This window comes from Acomys russatus, chromosome 19, assembly GCF_903995435.1.
Source record: "Acomys russatus chromosome 19, mAcoRus1.1, whole genome shotgun sequence".
In the NCBI taxonomy this organism is placed as follows: Eukaryota; Metazoa; Chordata; class Mammalia; order Rodentia; family Muridae; genus Acomys; species Acomys russatus.
This window is the reverse complement of record NC_067155.1, coordinates 7,119,369-7,142,574: the sequence shown is the minus strand read 5'-3', so window position 1 is coordinate 7,142,574 and position 23,206 is coordinate 7,119,369. Positions and strand designations below refer to the sequence as shown.

The window sequence follows — 23,206 nt, the reverse complement described above, 5'->3', positions numbered from 1 at the left end:
AGAGGGTGTATAATCCCTTGAAACTGGAGTCAGACATGGTTGTGATCCGCCATGTTGGGTGCTGGGAACGGAATTTGGGCCCTCTGCAAGAGTGGCAAGGGCTCTTAATCAATGAACTACCTTTTCAGGCCCAGGGAAACGACCTTTCACTGTAACCACCAGTGTGAGGGCAAGTGCAACTGTGGCTGAATTCAGTAGCTGTGCCCGGAACACAAGAGGTGCTAAATAATTGTTTCAAGAAGTTGTACGGGAGCATTCACAAATGCACGTTAAAGCTGTTTTTTTTTTTTTTTTTTTTTTTTTTTTTTTTTTTCCTGGAATGACCAATCATCCCCTAAGCAGAGCTTCGTACAAAGAGAATGTCTGGGTCAAGTGTATACATGGGTGATCCAGGGACAGATACCTGACTAGACTTTCCCAATGACAGGGAGTTACCCTCCGTCCTTGCCAACAGTGAATACTTACCATAATTTTCAACGCTGCCAATCTGATAATTGAAAGATATTATCTCATTGTCACCTTCGTGAAGACAAATCAGATGTCAAGTGTGATGGGAAGTTTTCAAGCCACGGGATGAATTTGCCCACAATCTGTATAGCTTTCTTCCTAACTTCTGTCTGTCTGTCTGCCTTCTTTCCTTTCCTTCCCTCTGCTTCTAGACACTGACGCTTCAGTATGTTATAATCTAACGTCCTCCTCCCTCCCTTCCCCCTCCCCCCTCTCTCTCCCTCCTTTTTTTGGTGTGTAAAAGTGTGGGCACATCTTTGGACTGGTTGTGTGTGATGACATTTGTTTTGTTTTTTGGTTTTTTGAGACAGGGTTTCTCTGTGTAGCCTTGGCTATACTGGACTCACTTTGTAGACCAGGCTGGCCTCGAACTCACAGCGATCCGCCTGCCTCTGCCTCCCGAGTGCTGGGATTAAAGGCGTGCGCCACTGCGCCCAGCTGTGTGATGACATTTGATCTGGCCGCAGGCCCGCACCAACTTCCGCCCCGCGCCATCTCCTGAAACTACATTTCCCAGCATTAAGTCCTCCGTGGACCTGCCTTCCAAAGAAGCCCCGCCCCCTGGCCCCGCGCCAATGCCTTGTAGGGTTGGTTGTGTCCTTCCATTTCCACGCTACGGACCGGAGCGCACGTGGATGCCTGGGCAGCGCGTTCGTCCTCTGAGCGTGCTGGAGTGCAGATCCCCCGACACGCTGTTCCACAGCTTGGCATGAACCGGTTTCTGCTGCCGGTGTCCGTGGTGGGCACTGTGATCGGCGGCACGGTACTGCTCAAGTGAGTCTGTGCACATCTCTGGGCGCGCTTGGTGGTAGGCCTGCGGCAGGGGAATGCAGCACAAGGCCAGAGACGGGTCCCTTGTTCTTAGTCCTCTCGTCCTGGACTCTCCCAGCTTACCCACCAGTACTGCCTTTCCGGTCTGAGCTGGAAGAGGGCGGGTCACCTCCCCAAGGTCACCTAGGGAGAAGTGGTGGGGCTTGGACTTTGTGCGCTTTTTGTCTCTGGACCGCTCTTTACTTTTCCTCCTCGCCCCGGGCTCCCCCGCCTTCCTCCCCCCCCCCCCCCCCCCCCCCCCCGCCTTCTTCCCTTTCTTGTGCTTTTCAGACAGGTTCTCACTATGGAGTCCTAGCTGGCCTGGAACTAATTATATAGACCAGGCAGACTTGGAAGTCACAGAGATCTACCTGGCCCTGCCTCCTGAGTGGCGGAAGGCAGGGCGTGTGCCATCACATTGCCTACATGAAGTGCTTTATTTATTTATTTTTTTTGCCCGCATGCATGCTTATGCCATGCTTTCGGAGGTTAGAAGAGGGTGTCAGATCCCCTGGATCCGGAGTTATGGATGCTGGTGAGCCACCATGTAGGTACTGGGAACTGAACGTGGGTCCTCTGCAGGAGCAACAGTGCTTTTACCGTTGACATGTCTGTCCAGCCTCATGATGTATATACAGTGTAATCATGAGCATATCAACTTTCTACTCCTTCTGGGCTGGTCTTGATGACCTTAAATTCCCGATCCTCCTGCCATTGCCTCCCAACCGCTGGGTTTGCAGGTGTGTACCACTACTGCAGGCAACGCTCACTCGGCTGTTTCTCACCCTCAGGGACTATGTTGCTGGTGGGGCTTGTCCCAGCAAGGCCACCATACCTGGGAAGACTGTCATCGTGACAGGAGCCAACACAGGCATCGGGAAACAAACTGCTTTGGAACTGGCTAGAAGAGGTGAGAACGCCAGCTGCTTCGGGGCTTTGAAGAGGTGTGTGCACACTGGTGTGTATGGGAGCACAAAGGTGGACGCATTCCCGGTGTTTATTTGCAGACAAATAAGATGTAGCTCATCCATACAGTGGAATGTTACTAAGCTTTTAAAAGGAAAAAAAAAAAAAAATAGTGCAGACATGCTTCTGTGTGATGACCCTAAAGGATGCCAGACACAAAAAGCCAGACACAAAAAAAGACTACTGTATAATTTTGCTTGTTAGAGCAGTCACATTCTTTAACAGAACCCTATTTTTATTATGTGGTGTGCATACGTTGGGGTGGAGTGGGGTTTGAGCTTGCCACAGTGTGTGTGTGTGTGTGTGCGCGCGCGCGCGTGCGCGCGTGTATGTGTATGTGTGTGTGCGTGTGTGCGCGGGTGTATGTGTGTGTGTGCATGCATGCGTGTGTGTGTATGTGTGTGTGCGTGCATACGTGTATGTGTGTATGTGTGTGTGCGTGCGTATGTGTATGTGTGTGTGTGCGCGCGCGCGTGTATGTGTGTGTGCGTGTGCGTATGTGTATGTGTGTGTATGTATGTGTGTGTGTATGTGTGTGTATCTGTGTGTGTGCGTGCATGTGTGTGTATCTGTGTGTGTGCGTGCATGTGTGTGTGTGTGTGTGTGTGTGTGAAGTTCAGAGGATGACTACAGAAGCTGGTTTTCTCCTTCCGCTATGTAGAACCTGGGGTTGAACCCTGATCCTTTAAGTGCCTTTACCTATTGAGCCAATCACCAGCCCCAGAATTTGATACGTTTGCTTAAGTGTGTGTGTGTGTGTGTGTGTGTGTGTGTGTGTGTGTGTGTGTGTGTGTTGGGGGACAGAAGACAGCCTCTGGTGGCATTTCTCAGAATAACAGCAGCACATTCCGCATACATCCCCCAAATGTTTCCATCTTCCCACATGCCCTTAGAATATTTTCATGACCCTGAAGATACCTTTTTCCCCTTATTCATCGTACCCTGATTCCCCTAGCCCCCCAGCTCCAGGAAACCACGTCTTCTCTCTGTCTCTGGATTTGCCTGTTCTGGACATTGCATATAAATGGAAGCGTGCATGAATTTTGTGTCTGACTCACTGAGTGTGGTGGCTTCAAGGTCCATTCACTGTGTCATATGTCAGGGTGTCATTCCTTTTTATGGCTGACTAGTATGCTATTGCATGGATAGGCTACAGTTGGTTTCCATCTAGTGATTAGTGGTTTTGACATTTGCTATTTTGTGTGTGTACGTGTGTGTGAGTGCAAGTGTGTATGCATGTGTGTGTGTGTGTGTGTGTGCATGTGCATGCTTGTGCTAGCGATTGAATCTAGGGCCCCTTGTTTGCTAGGCACATGGTGCAGGAGCTCTACTGTGGAGCCACACTCCTCAGCCCCTCACTGGGGGATTCTAGGCAGGGGCTCTACCACTGAGCCACGCCCCAGCCCCTCACGGGGAGATTCTAGGCAGGTGTTCTACCACTGAGCCACGCCCCAGCCCCTCACTGGGGGATTCTAGGCAGGTGTTCTACCACTGAGCCACGCCCCAGCCCCTCACTGGGGGATTCTAGGCAGGTGTTCTACCACTGAGCCACACCCCAGCCCCTCACTGGGGGATTCTAGGCAGGTGCTCTACCACTAAGCTACACCCCAGCCCCTCACTGGGGGATTCTAGGCAGGGGCTCTACCACTGAGCCACACTCCTCAGCCCCTCACTGGGGGATTCTAGGCAGGGGCTCTACCACTGAGCCACACCCCAGCCCTTCACTGGGGGATTCTAGGCAAGTGCTCTACCACTGAGCCACACCCCAGGCCCTCACTGGGGGATTCTAGGCAGGTGTTCTACCACTGAGCCACGCCCCAGCCCCTCACTGGGGGATTCTAGGCAGGTGTTCTACCACTGAGCCACACCCCAGCCCTTCACTGTGGGATTCTAGGCAGGTGTTCTACCACTGAGCCACACACCTCTAGCCCCTCACTGGGGGATTCTAGGCAGGTGCTCTACCACTGAGCCATGCCCCAGCCCCTCACTGGGGGATTCTAGGCAGGTGTTCTACCACTGAGCCACGCCCCAGCCCCTCACTGGGGGATTCTAGGCAGGTGTTCTACCACTGAGCCACACCCCAGCCCCTCACTGGGGGATTCTAGGCAGGTGTTCTACCACTGAGCTACACCCCAGCCCCTCACTGGGGGATTCTAGGCAGGGGCTCTACCACTGAGCCACACTCCTCAGCCCCTCACTGGGGGATTCTAGGCAGGGGCTCTACCACTGAGCCACACCCCAGCCCTTCACTGGGGGATTCTAGGCAGGGGCTCTACCACTGAGCCACACTCCTCAGCCCCTCACTGGGGGATTCTAGGCAGGCGCTCTACCACTGAGCCATACCCCAGCCCCTCACTGGGGGATTCTAGACAGGGGCCCTACCACTGAGCCACACCCCAGCCCCTCACTGGGGGATTCTAGGCAGGTGCTCTACTGCTGAATTACATCCTCAGCCCTGTTTCTACTTTTGAGACAGGTTCTTACTAAGTTGCCCAGGCAGGTCTTGAACTTACTTTGTAGCCTAGGCAGGCTTTGAACTTGCAATCCTCTTGCCTCAGCCTCCAGAGTCACTGCCATTTCAGTCCTATACCACCAAGCCTGGTATATTTTGGCTATTGAATATGTTACTAATAACACTTGTATACAGGTTTTGTGTGGGTGTACGTTTTCTATTTCTGTTGGTAGATGTGTAGGGCGAGGTTTGTTTTCTTCTCATGTTTTCTTCTCCTGGGTTTTTAGGAGGCAACATCATTCTGGCCTGTCGTGACATGGAGAAGTGTGAGGCGGCTGCAAAGGACATTCGTGGAGAGACCTTGAATCCCCATGTACGTGCCCAGCACCTAGACTTGGCTTCCCTCAAGTCCATCCGAGAGTTTGCCGGGAAGATCCTCAAAGGTAGGCAGGAGGACACTGGCTTTTCCAGCCAAGGTTTGGAGCTTCAGGCCAGTCTCTGAGCAACCTGAAGCCGGTAAGGTAGGGAGCAGAGGTTAGCTGAAAGGGGCTGCTGGCTAAATACAGCTGCCACCTGTTTTTTTCTGTCACCTCCATAAGGTCAGCTGTGCGTACTCATGAAAGTCCAGTCACCATCTGGCTTGTGGACAGTGGGCATCCCCTAGAGGTAGGAGGGGTAATGGTTTCTTTTTTTTTTTTTTTAAATCATTTATTTCACATTATAGATGGTTGTGAGCCATCATGTGGTTGCTGGGGATTGAACTCATGACCTCTGGAAGAGTAGTCAGTGCTCTTAACCGCTGAACCATCTCTCCAGCCCCTGATGGTGGTTTTTTGAGACAGGGTCTCTCTGTGAAGCCTTGGCTATCCTGGACTTGCTTTGTAGACCAGGCTAGCCTCGAACTCATAGTGATCTGCCTGCCTCTGCCTCCTGAGTGCTGGGATTAAAGGCGTGCGCCACCATCGCCCGGCGGGAGGGATGGTTTGAATGAGAATGGCCTCATAGGCTCATATGTTTGAATACTTGGTCTCTAGTCGGTGGACCCGTTTGGGAAGGACTAAGAGGCATGGCCTTGCTGGAGAGGGTGTGCCACTGAGATTGGGCTTTGGGGTTGTAAAAGCCCACACCATTCCCAGTTAGCTCTGTCTGCTGCATACTTGTGGATCAGATGCAAGCTCTCAGCTGCTGTTTCAGCCCCATGCTTGCTTGCCTGCTGCCATGCTCCCCACTATGATGGTCATGGACACTAACCTTCTGAAACTCTAAGCCTCCGATCAATTCTTTCCTCTATAAGTTGCCTTGGTCATGGGGGTCTTATCGCAGCAATAGAAAAGTAACTAAGACAGAGGGGCTAGGGAGAGTCATTGGACCCTCCTCATCTGAGTGTCTGGACACTCCTTCCAGCCAGTTGTATGTGGTTTTGCTCTAATTGAACATGGGTTCTGGGTCTGGGGAAGGAACTAAAATACATAGGCTGGGGATGGTTGACTTAGAAAGGCTTTATCTATGTGGCCTTGGACATAGACCTTCCATGGGGCTTTGAGGTCACCTATGCTGTTGCCCACAACTATTTACCCATGGTCTGTAAATAAACCCAAATAAACTCATGGGTTTCCCAGGGTGAACTCTGGTGGAATGGAACTGTGCTTTGCCATTGGGACCTCAGTAGTATTATTATTTTGTCTTAAAGATTGTTTTATTTTTGTTTAAGCATATGAGTGCTGTCAGACACCAGAAGAGGGTGTCGGGTCCCCTGCAGCTGGAGTTACAGGTGGTGGTGAGCCTCTTTGCGTGGGTGCTGGGAACCAAACGTGGGTCCTCTGGAAGAGTATCGAGTACTCTTAACCACTGAGCCGTCTCTTCAGCACCTCTGTGGGACCTTGCAAGGAGGAAAAGGAGGTAGACGTGGTTTGCAGGGCTTGGGCAGCTCAGTCGAGTTTACTCTTTCTAAGTGGAGGCTTCCACTGTTTCCCGAGCTAGTGAGAGGGTCTTGCTGGGCCATAGCTGGTTGTTGCAGCCATGATGTTTATGCTGAACACCTGTTTCCTTGCTGGGAGTCTGAGCACTTAGTCTGTTTGGGTGGGTGGCTGGGTGATGAGTGGCAGCAGATGTTTGCCTCTATTCCTCTGGAGGCTAGAAGTGCAAGGCTGTGTCTGGTGAGGCCCCACTTCCTGTTCATAGGTAGCACCATGGCTGTGTCCGTGGTGGAAGGGAAGGAGAAGGGAGCCTCTTTTGTGAGTGTAGATCTAATCCTGAGGATCTGTCCTTGTGACCCAATGCCAACAGAGAACAAGAACTAACAGGGTCCAGATTTCTCTCTCTCTCTCTCATGTATGTATGTATGTATCTATGTGTATGTATGTATGTGTGTATATATATGTCCACACACACGCGCGCACACACACACACACACTACACGGAATTGACTCACACAGTTATAGAGCCAGATCTGCAGCTCTCAAGCTGGAGGCCGAGGACATCCAGTGGGTACCGTTTCTGTCCAGGGCTTGCAGGCTCCAGACTGGTTTGACTTTGAAGGCAGAAGAGAGTTAATGTTCCAGCTCAAAGGCCTTAGGGGGAAGAATTCTCTCCCCTGTGCAGAGGGTCAACTTTTGTTGTGGTTGGGGCTTCTGAAGGTTGGAGGGAGCCCACCCACGTGAGGGAGGGCTGTCTGCTTCACAGCTTGTTGGTGCAAATATTAATCTCATTCAAAATGTAATTTGGTAGTGTTTGACCAAATAGCTGGGCATGCTGTGGCCCAGCCATGTGGACATATAAAAAATGTCTCATCCCGTCCAGCCTTACAACATTCATTATGTGTGTGCATGTGTATGCATGGAAATTAGTATGTATATATGTTTATGTATGTAACTTATTGTATATGCATATATGCATACGTATGTATGTATAGCTTTATTGTGTGCATGTTTGTGAACACACATGTATGCCATAGCTCACATGTGGGAGCCGAGGACAACCTGCAGGAGTCAGATCATCCGGCTTGGTAGCATGAACCTCTATTCACTGAGCTCTCAGCCTTACGACCTTTTTTATTTTTTTTTTAGATAAAATTTCACTATGTAGCTCCTCATATATAGATGTACCTGACTCTGCCTCCCAAGTGCTGAGCTGGGATTAAAGGCATGGTGTATGCCATTACACCTGCCTTTTCCTCTTTTTAAAAACATTTTAAATTATTTATTTATTTATTTATTTATTTTGAGACAGGGTCTTACTCTGTAGCCATGGTTGGCCTGGACTCCCTATGTAGATGGATTGGCATGGAACTCACAGTGATCCCCCTGCCTCTGTCTTTTGAGTGCTAGCATTAAAGGAGTGGGCCACCCACACCTGGCCCTTTTCCCATCTTAATTTGGTATGTTGCACAGCAGAGCTCTCTGCGTCAGGAGTTCAACATGCTCTTTTAAAAGTTTTTTTTTCTTTTTTTTTACTTTGATTACCTTTTATTTTTTTATTATTTTTGGTTTTTCGAGACAGGGTTTCTCTGTGTAGTCTTTGCTGTCCTGAAACTCTCTGTAGACCAGGCTGGCCCTTTAATGGGGGATTTTAGGCAAGTGCTCTACCACTGAGCCACACCCCCAGCCCCTCAATGGGGGATTTTAGGCAAGTGTTCTACTACTGAGCCATACCTCACTGGGGGATTTTAGGCAGGACCTCTACCACTGAGCCATGCCCTCAACCCCTCACTGGGGGATTTTAGGCAGGGGCTCTACTACTGAGCCACACGTCCAGCCCCTCAATGGGGAATTTTAGGAAAGTGCTCTACCACAGAGCCATGCCCCCAGACCCTCAATGGGGGATTTTAGGTAGAGACTCTACCACTGAGCCATGCCCTCACCCCCTCACTGGGGGATTTTAGGCAGGGGCTCTACCACGGAGCCACACCCCAGCCCCTCACTGGGGGATTTTAGGCAAGTGTTCCACCACTGAGCCACACCCCCAGCCCCTTACTGGGGGATTTTAAGCAGGGGCTCTACCACGGAGCCACGCCCCTAGCCCCTCACTGGGGGATTTTAGGCAGGGGCTCTACCACGGAGCCACGCCCCTAGCCCCTCACTGGGGGATTTTAGGCAAGTGTTCCACTACTGAGCCACACCCCCAGCCCCTTACTGGGGGATTTTAGGCAGGGGCTCTACCACGGAGCCACGCCCCTAGCCCCTCACTGGGAGATTCCAGGCAAGTGCTTTACTCCTGAGCTCCATTCTCACTCAGTCTTTACCATATCTTTTTAGGAGTTCAGCTCAGAGCAGATCGTGACTGTGCAGGACAACAGATGGACCAAGTGGTGGGGATGTGTTACGGTGCTTAAAAACACAGCACCTACCATGTGGTTGGAAGGCAGAAGTCAGGTGGAGTCAGATCCGGGAGTGCAACATAGTGCTGCCAGGTAGCAATTTGCAAGGCTAGCCGCTGAATGAGGTTGTGCTTCTTTCAGCATCACATCTGAAGTTAGAGGGTGAGTGGAGAAGAAGGGCAGGAGGCTGTGACTCATCATGGCGCCCAAGCTTTTCTGAGGACACGGATGAGTCAGATGGGCCCTATGTGTCAGGTCATGGGTGATCCGTGTGCTGCGGGAGGGCCGTGCCTGGAGCTCTCTTTTGCCGAGTGCCCTTTGATAATCCCGGGGCTTGGCTGGCAAATTCTGTACTTCTGCCACAATGAGGGCTGACTCAGCCCGTGTTGTTTCCTTCCAGGTGATGTCAACACTGGCACGTGCCAGTGTTTTGAACAGGAGCATAGTTCCATCTTGAAGCAACTGTCAGGAAGTACAAAACATGTTCAGCATGCTGCTAGCTTCCTTATTTTAATTTGTTTATTAAAAAATTAATCATGTGTATGGGTATTCTTCTTACATGCACGCAGTGCTTGCGGAGGCCAGAAGAGGGCGTCAGATCCTCTGGAACTGGAGTTAGAGATAACTGTGGGACACCATGTGGGCGCTGAGGATCAAACCCAGGTCCTCTGGAAGAGTAGCCAGTGCTCTTAACCCCTGAGCCATCTCCCCAGCCCTTTGTTAACTTTTTGAATTACATTTACTCAATCTAATTATTCATCTCTCTCTCTCTCTCTCTCTCTCATTTATCTCTCTAGCATATCTATGTATCTTTTTCTACATCTATCTATCTAGCCATCTATCTAGCATTTGTCTGTCTGTCTGTCTGTAGGTCTGTCTGTCTGTCTGTCTATCTACCATATGTTGGTGCCGGTGTGCCAACAGCGCACACATAGAGGTCAGAGTATAACTTGCAGTCCGTTCACCTGTGGGTCCTGGGATCAAACTCAGGGGAAAGGCATGGCCGATAGATCTGGTCAGAGCATTTTGTTTGGAGGTGGTGGGAGCTTTTGGCACAGGCTGCTCACATCATGGTAGATCTGGGAGCAGAAAACATTGGCAGGAACCAGAAGCATGCGTTACCTTCAAGGCCTGCCTTCAGCGACCCGCTTCAGCTAGCGAGGGCCATCGTACCAAGGATCCTGCAAGGTCCTGAAACAGGGGCACCAGCTAGAGACTGAGTGCTCAGACATATGGGCCTTTAGTGTGTGTGTGTGTGTGTGTGTGTGTGTGTGTGTGTGTGTGTGTGTGCATGTGTGTGCATGTGTGTGCATGTGTACCCTGGTATCAGCAAGCACTTTTTCTCACTGAACTTTTCTCCAGCCCATTTGTTTCCTGTACAGCTACCATTGGCGTTTTTTTTTTAAATCTACTTAATTAGTTTTAATTATGTATTTGTCTGTGATTATGTGAACGTGAGTGCTTTGGACTCCCCTGTAGCTGTGCTTACAGGAGATTGTGAACCACCTGATATGGGTGCTGGGATGCAAACTGAACTTGTGCCTTCTGCAAGGGCAGTATGTACTCTCAGCCACTAAGCCATTGCCAGCCCAAGGGAGTTTTGTTTCTTTCTTTCCTTCTTTTTTTCTTCTTTAAATAAAACCACTTATTAGCCTGAGAAACCTCCTCTGGTTAGAACTTATTGATGAGTAGGAGAGTTCTCTTTTGTGTGTTTGGTTCTCAGTCTTGTGGAATGTCCGTTTCAGGGAGGCGGTGACCTCGACTCTCCTGCACACCCTGTATTTCCAGTGTTCAATAATAGGCGCTTAGAAAATACTTGTTGCCTGACTAGTAATGACACGTTTCTACCAGGCAGCTACTATTATCTTTTTTTTTTTTAAATAAAGGAAGAAACCGAGTCCCAAAGAAGCTATGTGAACTGCCAGGGTCAAAAATCCGGTCAGGTTTTTTTTTTTTTTTAAATTTTTAATTTTTTGGGGGACAGAGTCTCACTCTGTAGCCCAGGCTGGTCAGGATTATAGGCATGAGCCACCATGTCAGGCTTGAGAGTTAAGATTTGAACTCTTGTCTGCCTGGTACCTCTTATCCCCGCCCCTACCCCAACACTGGGAATCAAACCCGTGACTCTGCACATGGGTGGTGGTTGGTTGTCTCTGTCATGTACATCTGGCCACAGCTGTCAGGGAGTTTGTCCATTCAGGTACTTGGGATGGGGGAGACCCGCTGTAACTGTGGGCAACATCATCTCCTGGGCTGGGGTTCCCAGACTGAACAAGATGGAGAAGCAGTCTTTTTGTGCCGGGGTTAGAGGGGGTGTGCCCACTAGGCCCAGCCTTTAGATTTATCTTATTTCATTACTTATTTAGTTCTGGTTTTATATATTAGCGTGTGCCTGTTTGTGCATGTGGGTGCAGGTGCCTGCAGAGACCAGGAGGGCAATGGAGATGGAGTTACAAGTAGGTGCTGGGAACTGAAGCCTGGTGACCCTGGATGGCCTTGAACTTGTAATCCTCCTGCCTCAGCCTCCCCGGTAGCCTACACTACCTACCACCACCTGTGGCTTGGAGCTTGTGTTCTTCATTGGTGTCTTGTATTCCACGCTCTCACCAAGTGAAGAACGAGATCCTAGGCCGCATCTTTCACATGCTAGACACCCGATTCCTTGCCTCCACTGATGATATCTCACAAATGCTGTGGTTTCAATGAAGTCTCTTAGGTGGGAGGCTCAGACTCTTGGGAATCTCAGAAGGTGACCTTGCTTGGAGATAGGCTCTCAAGTGAGGTCATCAGGGTGGGTCCTAGGTCAGTATCCCTGGTGTCCTCATTATTTGAAAGCTGGGACAGAGAGGGAGGGCTGTGCACAGAGGGAAGATGATGTGATGAAACATAGGGAGTAGCTGGCCATCACCTAGCCAAGGCCAGGGACAGATGCTCTTCCTTAGCCCTAGCCTGACTAGCTCTTGCTTAGGTTGTGGTTCTGGCTTTTCAGTGCCTCAGCCATCCATTTCTGATTTTTTTTTTTTTTTTTTTTTGGTTTTTCGAGACAGGGTTTCTCTGGGTAGCCTTGGCTGTCCTAGACTAGCTTTGTAGACCAGGCTGGCCTCGAACTCACAGAGATCCACCTGCCTCTGCCTCCTGAGTCCTGGGATTAAAGTTGTGCGCGCCACCACTGCCCAGCTAAGATGTATTATTTTTACTTTTATGTGCATGAGTGTTTTGCCTGCGTAGATTTATGTGTACTGTGTTCATGCCTGGTGCCCAAGGAGGCTGGAAGAAGCCATTAGGTCCCTTAGAACTGCAGTTAAGGACAGCTACCATTTTAATACAGGGTCGCTGCAGCGAAACACCATGGTCAAATGCACGTTGGAGAGGAAAGGGTTAATTTTATTTGGCTTACACTTCCACACCAGAGCCCATCCTTGAAGGAAGTCAGGACAGGAGCTCAAGCGGGGTAGGGACTTGTAGTCAGGAGCTGATGCAGAGGCCACGGAGGGGTGCTGCTTACCGGCTTGCTCCTCATGCCTTGCTTACCCTGCTTCCTTACCGAACCCAGGACCACCAGCCCAGGGATGGTAGAACCCACACAATGGACTGGGTGCCTCCCCCCATCAATCGCTAATTAAGAAATGCCCTACAAGTTTGCCTAGAGCCTTATCTTATGGAAACATTTTCTCAACGGAAGTTCCACCTTTCGCCTGATTCTAGCTAGAGTCAAGTTGACATAAAGCTACCCAGGGCAGCCACCATATGGGTGCTGGGAACCGAACTCAGGCTGTCTTCAAAAAATCAGCAAGTTTGTTTAGCCGCGGAGCCGCCTCTCCAGCTCCCCATTTCTGTTTTTTAAGTTGCTTGGTTTGTAGTGTTTTGTGATGTCAGCCAGAACAAATGTTCAGGGTCTTCTTTAAGAACAATATGAACTCGGGAGGCAGAGGCAGGTGTATTGCTTTGAGTTCAAGGCCAGCCTGGTCTACAAAGTGAATCCAGGACAGCCAAGGCTACACAGAGAAACCCTCTCTCAAAAACCCAACCAACAAACAAAAACCCCAACAACAAAACAAAACAAAACAAAACAAAACACCTCCCCAAAAACAACCCCCCCCAAAAAACCCAAAAAACAATATGCACTCTTAACTGCAAAGACATTTACTTACATTTTTTTGAGACAAGGTATCTAGCCAAGGTTGTCCTTGGACTCTATGTAGCCTGAACATAACCCCAACTTTCTGATCCTCTTATGGCCTCCTGAGTGCTTGGGTTTCCACAACACCTGTTTCCTGTGGTCCTGGGCATGGAAGCCAGGGCCTAGGGCACGCTAGACTAACCGCATACCAACTGAGCTATAACTCAGGCCCTGAGGACCTCTCTTTAGTTGGATTGTCTCTGTGACAGTCTTACTTCCAGTCTTACTTTCAGGGGTTATGTGTTGAGCTGCCAGGGATCAGGCTCAGCACATAGCCGTGGAAGTATGAGGGAGAGGCCGCACACATCGTGGCTGACCAGTAAACAAGCAGAGAGTGGGGACAGAACCCAGGACACTTTGGTAATGTCCAAGACCCTCTGCCAGCAACCTCCTCCTACCGGTCAGTGCCCATGGTCTTTGTGTCTGTTGTCACGTGATGTCCTCCCTTTGTGCTTTAGCCCGGCTTGTCTCCCTTAGTAGGACACTAACTGTTGCATCAGAGCACATTCCGTGATCTTATTATCCTGTTTCCTAGACTGTCCACCTTCACAGGCGCAGGGTAGACAGGACAGGAATGTGTGTGGGTAGCCCTGTCCTACCCTCAGGTAGGGGCGCAGTCATCGTCAGCCCTCACGTGTCTGTCATCATGTCTTCTAGAGGAGGAGCGAGTGGACATTCTGGTCAACAATGCAGGCGTGATGCGGTGCCCACACTGGACCACTGAGGATGGCTTTGAGATGCAGTTTGGTGTCAACCACCTGGGTGAGGTCTGGGCTGATGGCTGGGCTGGTTTTACATGGGGTGAGAGTGAGTGGATTCTCGATGGGTGTAGGATCTTGCTCCATTCTTTTAAAATTTATTAATGTTTCTGTCTGTCCATAGACTGGGTGAATCTTCATTTTTTTTAAAAAAGATTTTATTTATTTATTTTATGTATGTGAGTACTCTATCTGCATGTACACCTGCCTCCCAGGTGTACATTAGAGGGCATTAGAGGGTATAGATGGTTGTGAGCCACCATGTGGTTGCTGGGAATTGAACTCAGGACCTCTGGAAGAGCAGACAGTGCTCTTAACCTCTGAGCCATCTCTCCAGCCCGATGATAGCCTTTTCATACACAGGGTCCTTAAACCTTGGTGTTACTTGGTCCTTTCTCCCACTGACCTTCCCTCCATGTTCCTCTATCCTCCCCCAGTTAGTCCTCCTTCATAGTTTTTTATTTTTGTGGCTGTGATGAAATACCCTGGCCAAAAAAAAAAAAAAAAAAAAAGCAGCTTAAGGGAGAAAGGGTTTACCTGGCTCACGGTTACAGGTCATAGTCCATCACTTCGGCAAGTCGAGGCCGCCAGGACCTGATGTGGCTCCTGAAGAAGAGACAGATGCATGTGTGCGTGCTCAGCTAGCTTTCTTTACTCACAGACGGTGCGCGGCTCAAAATGAGCGCACGGCCCCGCCCACTTTCAGGGTGGATCTTCCTGCATCCGTGATCATAATCTACACGCCCTACAGTCAGGGCCACAGCCAACATGGCCTCTGCAGCTGCACTGCAAGGCTGTTTACAGCACCGGATTGATAACGAAAATGGCTGTATCTTCCTTCTGTTCTCTCTCTCTCTTCCTCCTTCCCTCCCCCCTTTCTTTCTTCTTTTAAGATTCATCTTTATTGTGTGTATATGAGTGTTGCCCTGCATGTGTGTCTGTGCACCACAGGCATGCCTGGTGTCCTCTGAGGACAGAATTGAGTATCAGATCCTCTGGGATAGGAGTTGTGAGCAGCCACGTGGGTGCTTAGAACTGAGCCTGAGTCACCCAGAAGAGCAGCCAGTACTCTTAACTGCTGAGCCATCTCTCCAGCCCTGATTTCAATTTCTTATGGCCTCTTATTCATTGCATGTATCTATCTCATTTTTAAATTTTTTTTTTTCCTTCAGTCAAGTGGTGGTGCTGCGTACCTTTATTTTTAGCACCAGGGAGACAGAGGCTGGTGGCATCTTTAGGAGTTCCTAGGTCAGCGTGGTCTACATAGCAACTTCCAGACCATCTAAGGCTACGTATAGTGAGTTCCAGTCTCAAAAAACTAAAAAAAAAAAGAAAATTAATTTAGCTTTGAGAATCTCATACATGAATTCAATGAAATATGGTCATGTCTACCCAGTATTTCTTTTCCACTCCGCCCATGTCCCCTTGTATTAGGCTCCTTTCCCAATATCATGTCTTTTGAAGCCCAGGCTGGCCTTGAACTTGTAGCTAAAGATGACTGTGAGCATCTGGTCTTCCTCCGTTTCTAGGTGCTGGGATTGTAGGCATATGGCACCGTGCCTGGTCGGGTTTTTGGACGCAGGGTCTTGGTGTCATATCTTCTTTATCTGCTCGTCTGTTGATGATCATCTGGGCTGGCCACTGGGATGAGTGCAGTGATAAATGTGGATGAGCAGGTGTCTCTAGGGTGTGCTGACCCAGAGTCCCTTGGGTCTCTGTCACCAGGAGAGGTGGAGCTGGGTTATAAGGTAGTCCAGTGTAGAGAAGCCTCCATACTGATTTCCACAGTGACTTTACTGGTTTACATTCCAGCAACAGCGAGTAAGAGTTCTTCTTTCCACATGTCCTCACCAGCCTTTGTTGTTATTTGTTTTCTTGGTGATGGGCGTTCTGACCAGGCTGAGTTGAAAGAGGAGTTTCCCCCAATGGCTAAAGATACAGAAAACCTTTTCAGGTATTTATTGGCCGTTTGTATTTCTTCAGTTGAGAACTGTCTGTCAGTCCTTTACCGTGTTTATTGATTGGTTGATTTTTTTTTTTTTTTGGTTCTTCAACTTTTGCCATTTTTCCCAAGTCATCATTTTTCCCAATGGAAAGGAGGAAAAAAGGGAAGGAAGGCAGTGAAAGGGAAGCTATTATTTCACCAGTAAGGGTAGCTATGATAAAAAACAACAAAACAAAACAAGCATAGTGAGGTTGTTTTAATGAGAATGGCCCCCATAAACTCGTAGGTTTAAATGCTTGGTTCCCAGTTAGCGGAACCGGTTGGGAAGGATTAAGGGGCGTGGCCTCGTTAGAGGAGGTGTGTCACTCGGGGCAAGGGCTTTGAAGTTTCAAAAGCCCACACCAGGCCCAGTGTCTCTCTCCCTTTGCACGTGGATCAAGATATAAAGCTCTCAGATACTTCTTGGACACCAGTGCCTGCCACCATGATTACCATGGACTGGTCCTCTAAAGCTAGGCAAGCCCCCTCCCCTCCCCAATTAAATGCTTTCTCTTGTAAGAGTTGATTTGGTCATGGTGTGTCTTCATAGCAGTGGAACAGTAATTAAGACACTGGGCCATGGCGTCATGCACCTTTGAGAGCGTGATTGGGGGTTGTGGTGGAGGAGCGCAGCCACTCATGCACCCCTGAGGGAAGGGAGAAGGTCATCTTCAACCAAGCGCAGAGCTCTTGGACATGCTTGGAGCAGTGAGGGAGGATGGGAAACACCTGGCTAGCCAGACAGAGCAGCTGACATCAATCCTGACGATTAATGGGATGACAGACGTCACAGCCAGCTTTCCCTTACATCCAGGTGGCGTGTGTGTCTTTAATCCCCGCAGAGTCAGGAGGATCGCCTCAAGTTCAAGGGTAATCCAACCAACGGAGTGAGTTCCTGGGCCCACCAGGCAGAGCTACCTAGTGAGACCTTGTCTCAAAAAACAAGGCACTTGCTGCTAAGCTGAGACCCACATGGTGGAAGGAGAAAAAAAACAACTCCTGGAGGAGGTTCTTGTTTCTACATGTGTGCTGTGGCACATGTACTCTCCCCTTTCTCAAATAAATGCAATTGCTAAGAAGAAGAATCAATTGAACATAAATTTTTTGTTTTTTGTTTTTTTGTTTTTTCTCCTCAGAAAAATAACAACTCCAAACAAAATACCAAAAGTGGGTGAGGGTATAGAGGAGGAGGATTATACTACTGCTGGGAATAAAAACTAAATTAGTGGGGCTGGAGAGATGGAGAGATGGTTAGGAGCGCAGGTTGCATTGAGTTTGATTCCCATGCGTGGCTTCTCACAAACGTTATTTGTCCAGTTCCAGTAGATCCACTGCCCTCTTGTGGCCTCCATGGGCACTGCATTCATGTTTTTCATGGACACACATGCAGACAAAACTCCGATTCGCGTTAAAAAAAAAAAAGTAAAATAGAAAACTATTTTCTTGTCATCCTTCATCCAGGTCACTTTCTATTGACAAATTTGCTGTTGGACAAGCTGAAGGCCTCAGCCCCTTCACGCATCATCAACCTCTCGTCCTTGGCTCACATTGCTGGGCACATAGACTTTGATGACTTGAATTGGCAGATGAAAAAGTATGACACCAAGGCAGCCTACTGCCAGAGCAAGTTGGCTGTTGTCCTCTTCACCAAGGAGCTGAGCCGCCGGCTGCAAGGTGTGTCAGTGACGGTCTTTCCTCGTCTCCTTCCTTCCTCTCTGCATCTAGAATAGTTCCATAGCCCCGAGCTATGATGAAAAGGCAAGCAGTAGCTTTAAACACTGTAGTCGAAAAGATGGCACCTGTACCACCATGTCCCCTTCCAGTGCTTCCAGTCCCCTTCCAGAGTCAGGCATCACTAATAAATCATGGTTCTAATAATTGTTCAGACATGCTTATCTTGGATAGACTTCTAAGCCTTTGGGGCTGTAAGCCAGTGGCTGTGAACTGGGAATGGTGTTGTATCAGTGTTTGCAGACATGCCTATCACAGCTGGGTCAGCAAGAGGGGCCAACTTGGTCTTTTTTCACTAGTCTTTGGGTATACCTGTTTTTTATTTTTATTTTTATTTTTTTAATTGGTTTTTTGAGACAGGGTTTCTCTGTGTAGCCTTGGCTGTCCTGGACTCACTTTGTAGACCAGGCTGGCCTCGAACTCACATCGATCCGCCTGCCTCTGCCTCCCCAGTGCTGGGATTAAAGGCGTGCGCCACCACCACCCCACTTGGGTACCTGTTTGTATGTGTGCATTCATGTATGGTGTGTGTGGCTGTGTGTAAGTCAGTGGACAGTGTTGGGTGCCATCCGCTTTTCTCTTTTGTTAGAGGTAGCATCTCTTCTTGGCCTGGAGCTCACCTGCTAGGCTAGGCTAGGTGCTCAGTGAGCCCTAGGGATCTGCCTGTCTGTCTGTGCCTCCTCAGTGGCCCCCCTCCTCCCCCACTCCCCTCACCCCCTGCCCAGGGATTGCAAGCATGCACCACAGACACGTGTTTTGCCCTGTGTTCTGGACATCAGACTCAGGACCTCCCGCTTGCGTGGCAAGCTCTTTAACCACCAAGCTATCTTCACGGTACTCAGCGATCTTTCTGTTTTTCACAGGCACTGGTGTAACTGTCAATGCTCTGCATCCTGGTGTGGCCAGGACAGAGCTGGGAAGACATACAGACATACACAACTCTACCTTCTCCAGCGTCACACTTGGTGAGTCCCCTTCCAAGTTTGGTGTCCCCTTCCAGGGCCCTCTCCCTGTGGCCTCTCAGCTGGGGATGCAGGGCTTTCCCTCAGACACCTTCACTTCTTTTTCTTTTTTTAAATATTTATTTATTATGCTTGTGCAGGCCAGAAGAAGGCATCAGAACACATAATAGATGGTTGTGAGCCACCGTGTGGTTGCTGGGAATTGAACTCAGGACCTCTAGAAGAACAGTCAGTGCTCTTAACCTCTGAGCCATCTCTCCAGCCCCATTCTCCCTCTTTCTGACTGGGTCTCACTGTATATTTCTGACTGGCTTGGAACTTGTTATGTAGGTAGACCAGGCTGGCCTTGAACTCACAGAGATCTACTTGCCTCTTAACTCCCAAGTGCTGGGATTAAATAAATGTGCCATCATGTCTGGCGTTTTTTCCCCCCCTTACTATGCCTCATCTAGATAGACTAGGCTGGTCTCGAACTTCTGTTCCTCTCACCTCTTGAGTGCTGGCTTTACCTCTTTCAGCTCCTTCCCATGGCTTCCTGGGGTAGAAGACGGGTCATTGTTTGATGTGCTTCTGGTCTCAGGCCAACAGAAAACCAACTGCAGCCCCACTGACCAGTGAGAGAGCTGCCTGGAGGTGAAGTCTTGAGCCCACTCCTACGGTCAGGCTGTGCACAGGGGAACCCCGGCTTCACGCAGGGAAATGTACCCCCCTGGTTTTAACAGCCTCTTATTGTGTAGACCAGGTTGGTCATGAACTTGTGATCCCCCTGCCTCTGCACTGTGAGTGCTAGGGTGACAGACAACACCTCGCATGCTTGTTGCTTTCGGTGTCACTTTCCTTATCTGCACTGTGAGGTCCTTGATGGGCCCACCCTCATGGTCACTGGGAAGATGAGATGGTTGGCTTGCACAGTGTCTGGCCAAGAATGTAGTCTGAGCCACAGCCAAACCTTAGGCCCGGAGAGCTGCATGGGGTCCCTCCCCTTTGAGCTTAGCAACCCCATAGAAGACTGGGAGAAAGAACTATAGAAGCCAGAGAGGTTGAGGACACTAGGAGAACACGGCCCACAGAATCAGGTAAGCAGGGCCCATAGGGGCTCACAGAGACGGAAACAGCAACCATGGAGGAGCCTGCGTGGGTTTGAACTAGGTCCTCCGCATGTATGTTATGGGGGTTTTGTGGGACCCCCTAACAGTGGGAGTGGAGCTGGTCTCTGACTCTTTTGCCTGCACCTGGGACCCTTTTCCTGGGTTTCCTCACCCAGCCCACCCCCCCCCCCCCCGATATGAGGGCTTGTGCCTAGTCTTATTCTATTTTGTTATCTTGTGTTGTGTTACGTGGGAGGCCTGCTCGTTTCTAAAGGGAAACAGAGGAGGAGGGTTTATGGGGAGAAGGGAAGGGTGGGGGTGAACCTGGGAGGAGTGGAGGGAAGGGAAACTGCGGTTAGGAAGCATTGTGTGAGGGAAGAACGCAGTCTGAGTCAATAGAGCATTGCAGCTGGTGTTCATAGTCCCCGAGAATCATTTAAATGGGCGTGTATTAAGAATTTTAGTGAGCCGGGCGGTGGTGGCGGCGGCGCACGCCTTTAATCCCAGCACTTGGGAGGCAGAGGTAGGTGGATCGCTGTGAGTTCGAGGCCAGCCTGGTCTACAAAGCGAGTCCCTGTCTCGAAAAACTAAAAACAAAACAAAATAAAAATAATTTTAGCTGGAGAGATGGCTCAGTGGCTTAGAGCACCGCCTGCTCTTCCAGAGGTCCTGAGTTCAATTCCCAGCAACCGCATGGTGGCTCACAACCATCCGTAATGTGATCTGATGCCCCCTTCTGCAGATAAATCGCTCATATACAATAATAAATAATAAATAAATAAATCTTAAAAAAAAAAAAGAATTTTAACATGGGAGTACTGCAAGGTGCATGCAGTAAATTGAGGGCTGGAGACATAGCTCAGTTGGCAGACTGCCTGCCTGGCATGCATGAAGCTCTGGGTTTGATACCCCGCACCACACAAACCTGGTGGGCTATGAACTGCCTCCTAGCACTCGGGAGGTAAGTGAGTTCAGGGCCAGCCTGGGCTACACATGTCCCTGTCTGAGAAGAAAGATTATTTCCAGGAAAGATTAGAATAGGGAAAAAACCAAAAATGTGCTTTCATCTTTCTGGGAACCTCTGGAGAGGCTTCCTGTAGGAGGCAGCATTTGGATTTGTCCCTCCTTTTGGAGGAGTTTGCAGGGATGTTGCCAAGGGAGGGATCTTTAGGTAGAGGGAACTCCAAGGACAGAGGCCTGGAGGTGGGGCTCTTTGGGACTTCAGGGCAGATTCCAATTCCAGCCTCAGGGTTTTTGGGCTCCCTGAGGGTAGAGCAGGGATTCTCTCTCTCTCTCTCTCTCCCTCTCTCTCTCTCTCTCTCTCTTGACTGAATGTTCTGTGATTGCTTGTAGGGCCCTTCTTCTGGCTGCTGTTCAAGAGTCCCCAGCTGGCGGCCCAGCCCAGCACATACCTGGCCGTGGCAGAGGAACTGGAGAGTGTTTCTGGGAAGTACTTTGATGGACTCAGAGAGAAGGCTCCATCCCCCGAGGCTGAAGATGAAGAAGTAGCCCGGAGGCTTTGGGCTGAAAGTGCCCACTTGGTGGGCTTGGACAGTTCTCCTGGGTCTCCTGGGAAGGGGCAGTACATCCGCAGATAACCTTCCAAGACCCGGATGGAACTGCATTACCAAGGCTGCTGCTGGCCATGCCCTCCTCATCCTCTAGGGGCAGTGCTGCACTGTTAGACTCTCAAGACCATGGATGCTGGCTGCCATGCCCTCATGATCCTCTAGGTGGCAGTGTTGCACTGTTAGACTCTCAAGACCATGGATGCTGGCTGCCATGCCCTCATCATCCTCTAGGGGCAGTGCTGCACTTGCACTGACTCTTGAGACCACGGATGCTGACTGCCATCTCCTCCTCATCCTCTAGGTGGCAATGTTGCACTGTTAGACTCTCAAGACCATGGAGGCTGGCTGCTATGCCCTCCTCATCCTCTCGGTGGCAATGTTGGTCCTAGCTTTTATTGTGGTCCAACATTGAGTTGGACTGTGGTAGGCATTGACTCAGGTCCAGTGTACTCTCTTGGTTACTGGGGAGCTGGTCCATCAGGTGCCTCCCTTGGGAATCTGATGGAGGGGAGTGATGGAGGGAGGATTCAGTCACTCTGGTTATGGGCAGCGTCCAAAGACAGCAGTAGCTGCTGTGGTGGACTACTTGGTCTACTGTTAAAGATCAGGTAATCAGACATATACGACCAGTTGTAATTCTCTGTGGGGCCTTGCATACTTCTTGGCTGTTGTTCTAGTTTGCTTTCTGTTGCTGTGATAAACACCTTGGGGAGGAAAGGGTTATAGGTTATAGGTTATAGTTCACTATGGAAGAGGGAAGCCAGGGCAAGAGCTTGAAGCAGGTACCCATGGGGCTTTGCTCCTAGCCTTATTTCAGATACTTTTCTTTTAGTTTTATTCTTATTATTTTACAGAGAGGGTCTCATTTTGTAACCCCAGCCTTCCTGGAGCTTGCTGTGTAGACCAGGCTAGCCTTGAACTCACAGATGTCTGCCTTCTGGGATTAAAGGCATGTGTTTCCATGATACCAGCCAAGGCCTACCCGTCCAGGGATGGCAGCGTCCACAGTGGGCTTGTACCTCCAACATCAGTTAGCAGTGAGGAGGATGCCCCAGAGACATTTCCCCAGGACTGTATGGTCCAAGCGGTTCCTCAGCTGAGGGCCCGTTCTCTTTTATGTATGTCAAGTTGACAACCAAATGAACGGGGACAGCTCTTGATTGCAAACTGCAAAGGATAACTGCTACCTCAGGGGTGGTGTGGGTGTGACTCAGGGAAGGGCAGCTGTGGACCTACTGTGCTGGGCACTGGCTGAGGTGCTGGGATCCAGTGGGAAGGCTGGCATAGCCTTTGTTAGCCCTGAACTGCTCAGGACAGAATGAGAGCAAAAAGCTGCCAGCTGCTGCTGCACAAAACCACGTGACCTCTCCGGTTCCTGTAGTGACTGTAACCTTGGACTCTCAGGCTTGTTGTTTGATTATAATTACATGTCGGGTGTAGTGGCACACACATCGCTAACTCCAGCTCTCAAGAGGCGGAGGCAGGGGGATCAAGACTTCCATGTCATCCTTGGCCAGCCTGGGTTTGTACAAGATCCTGTCAGAATAGATGAAAACACTGAGGTCTCCAAACATGGGCCGGGTCACAGATTTAAAATAAAAACAAACATTTATTTAGCGTGTGTGGGTGTGTGTACAGGTGTGTGCACATGCCCTTGTGTGTGCATTCCATGATGGAAGTCAGGTGGGGGAATCTATCTATTATCCTCATGAGTCTGGGGATCCAACTCATTTCAGGCTTGGTGGCAAGGACCTTTACCTTCTGAACCATCGTGCTGGCCCTGAGTCGCAGGTTTTATTTTATCGTTTTTTTTTTTTTTAAATATGGAATTTGTTCCACACACAACTTGTGCACCTATTCCTTTTAAGAAACCAAGACGTTC

General features: G+C 49.7%; 1 protein-coding gene across 1 annotated transcript; it reads left to right on the top strand.

Moving 5' to 3' along the window:
* The first annotated feature begins 1,076 nt into the window (after positions 1-1,076).
* Positions 1,077-21,425, top strand: Rdh13 (retinol dehydrogenase 13). Its single transcript, XM_051162274.1, has 7 exons — positions 1,077-1,281; positions 2,109-2,227; positions 5,023-5,178; positions 13,888-13,992; positions 17,434-17,646; positions 18,567-18,668; positions 21,107-21,425. Exons 1-7 carry the CDS (start codon positions 1,217-1,219, stop codon positions 21,349-21,351), a joined length of 1,005 nt encoding a protein of 334 aa, XP_051018231.1. The 5' UTR covers positions 1,077-1,216; the 3' UTR covers positions 21,352-21,425.
* The last annotated feature ends 1,781 nt before the right edge of the window (positions 21,426-23,206 follow it).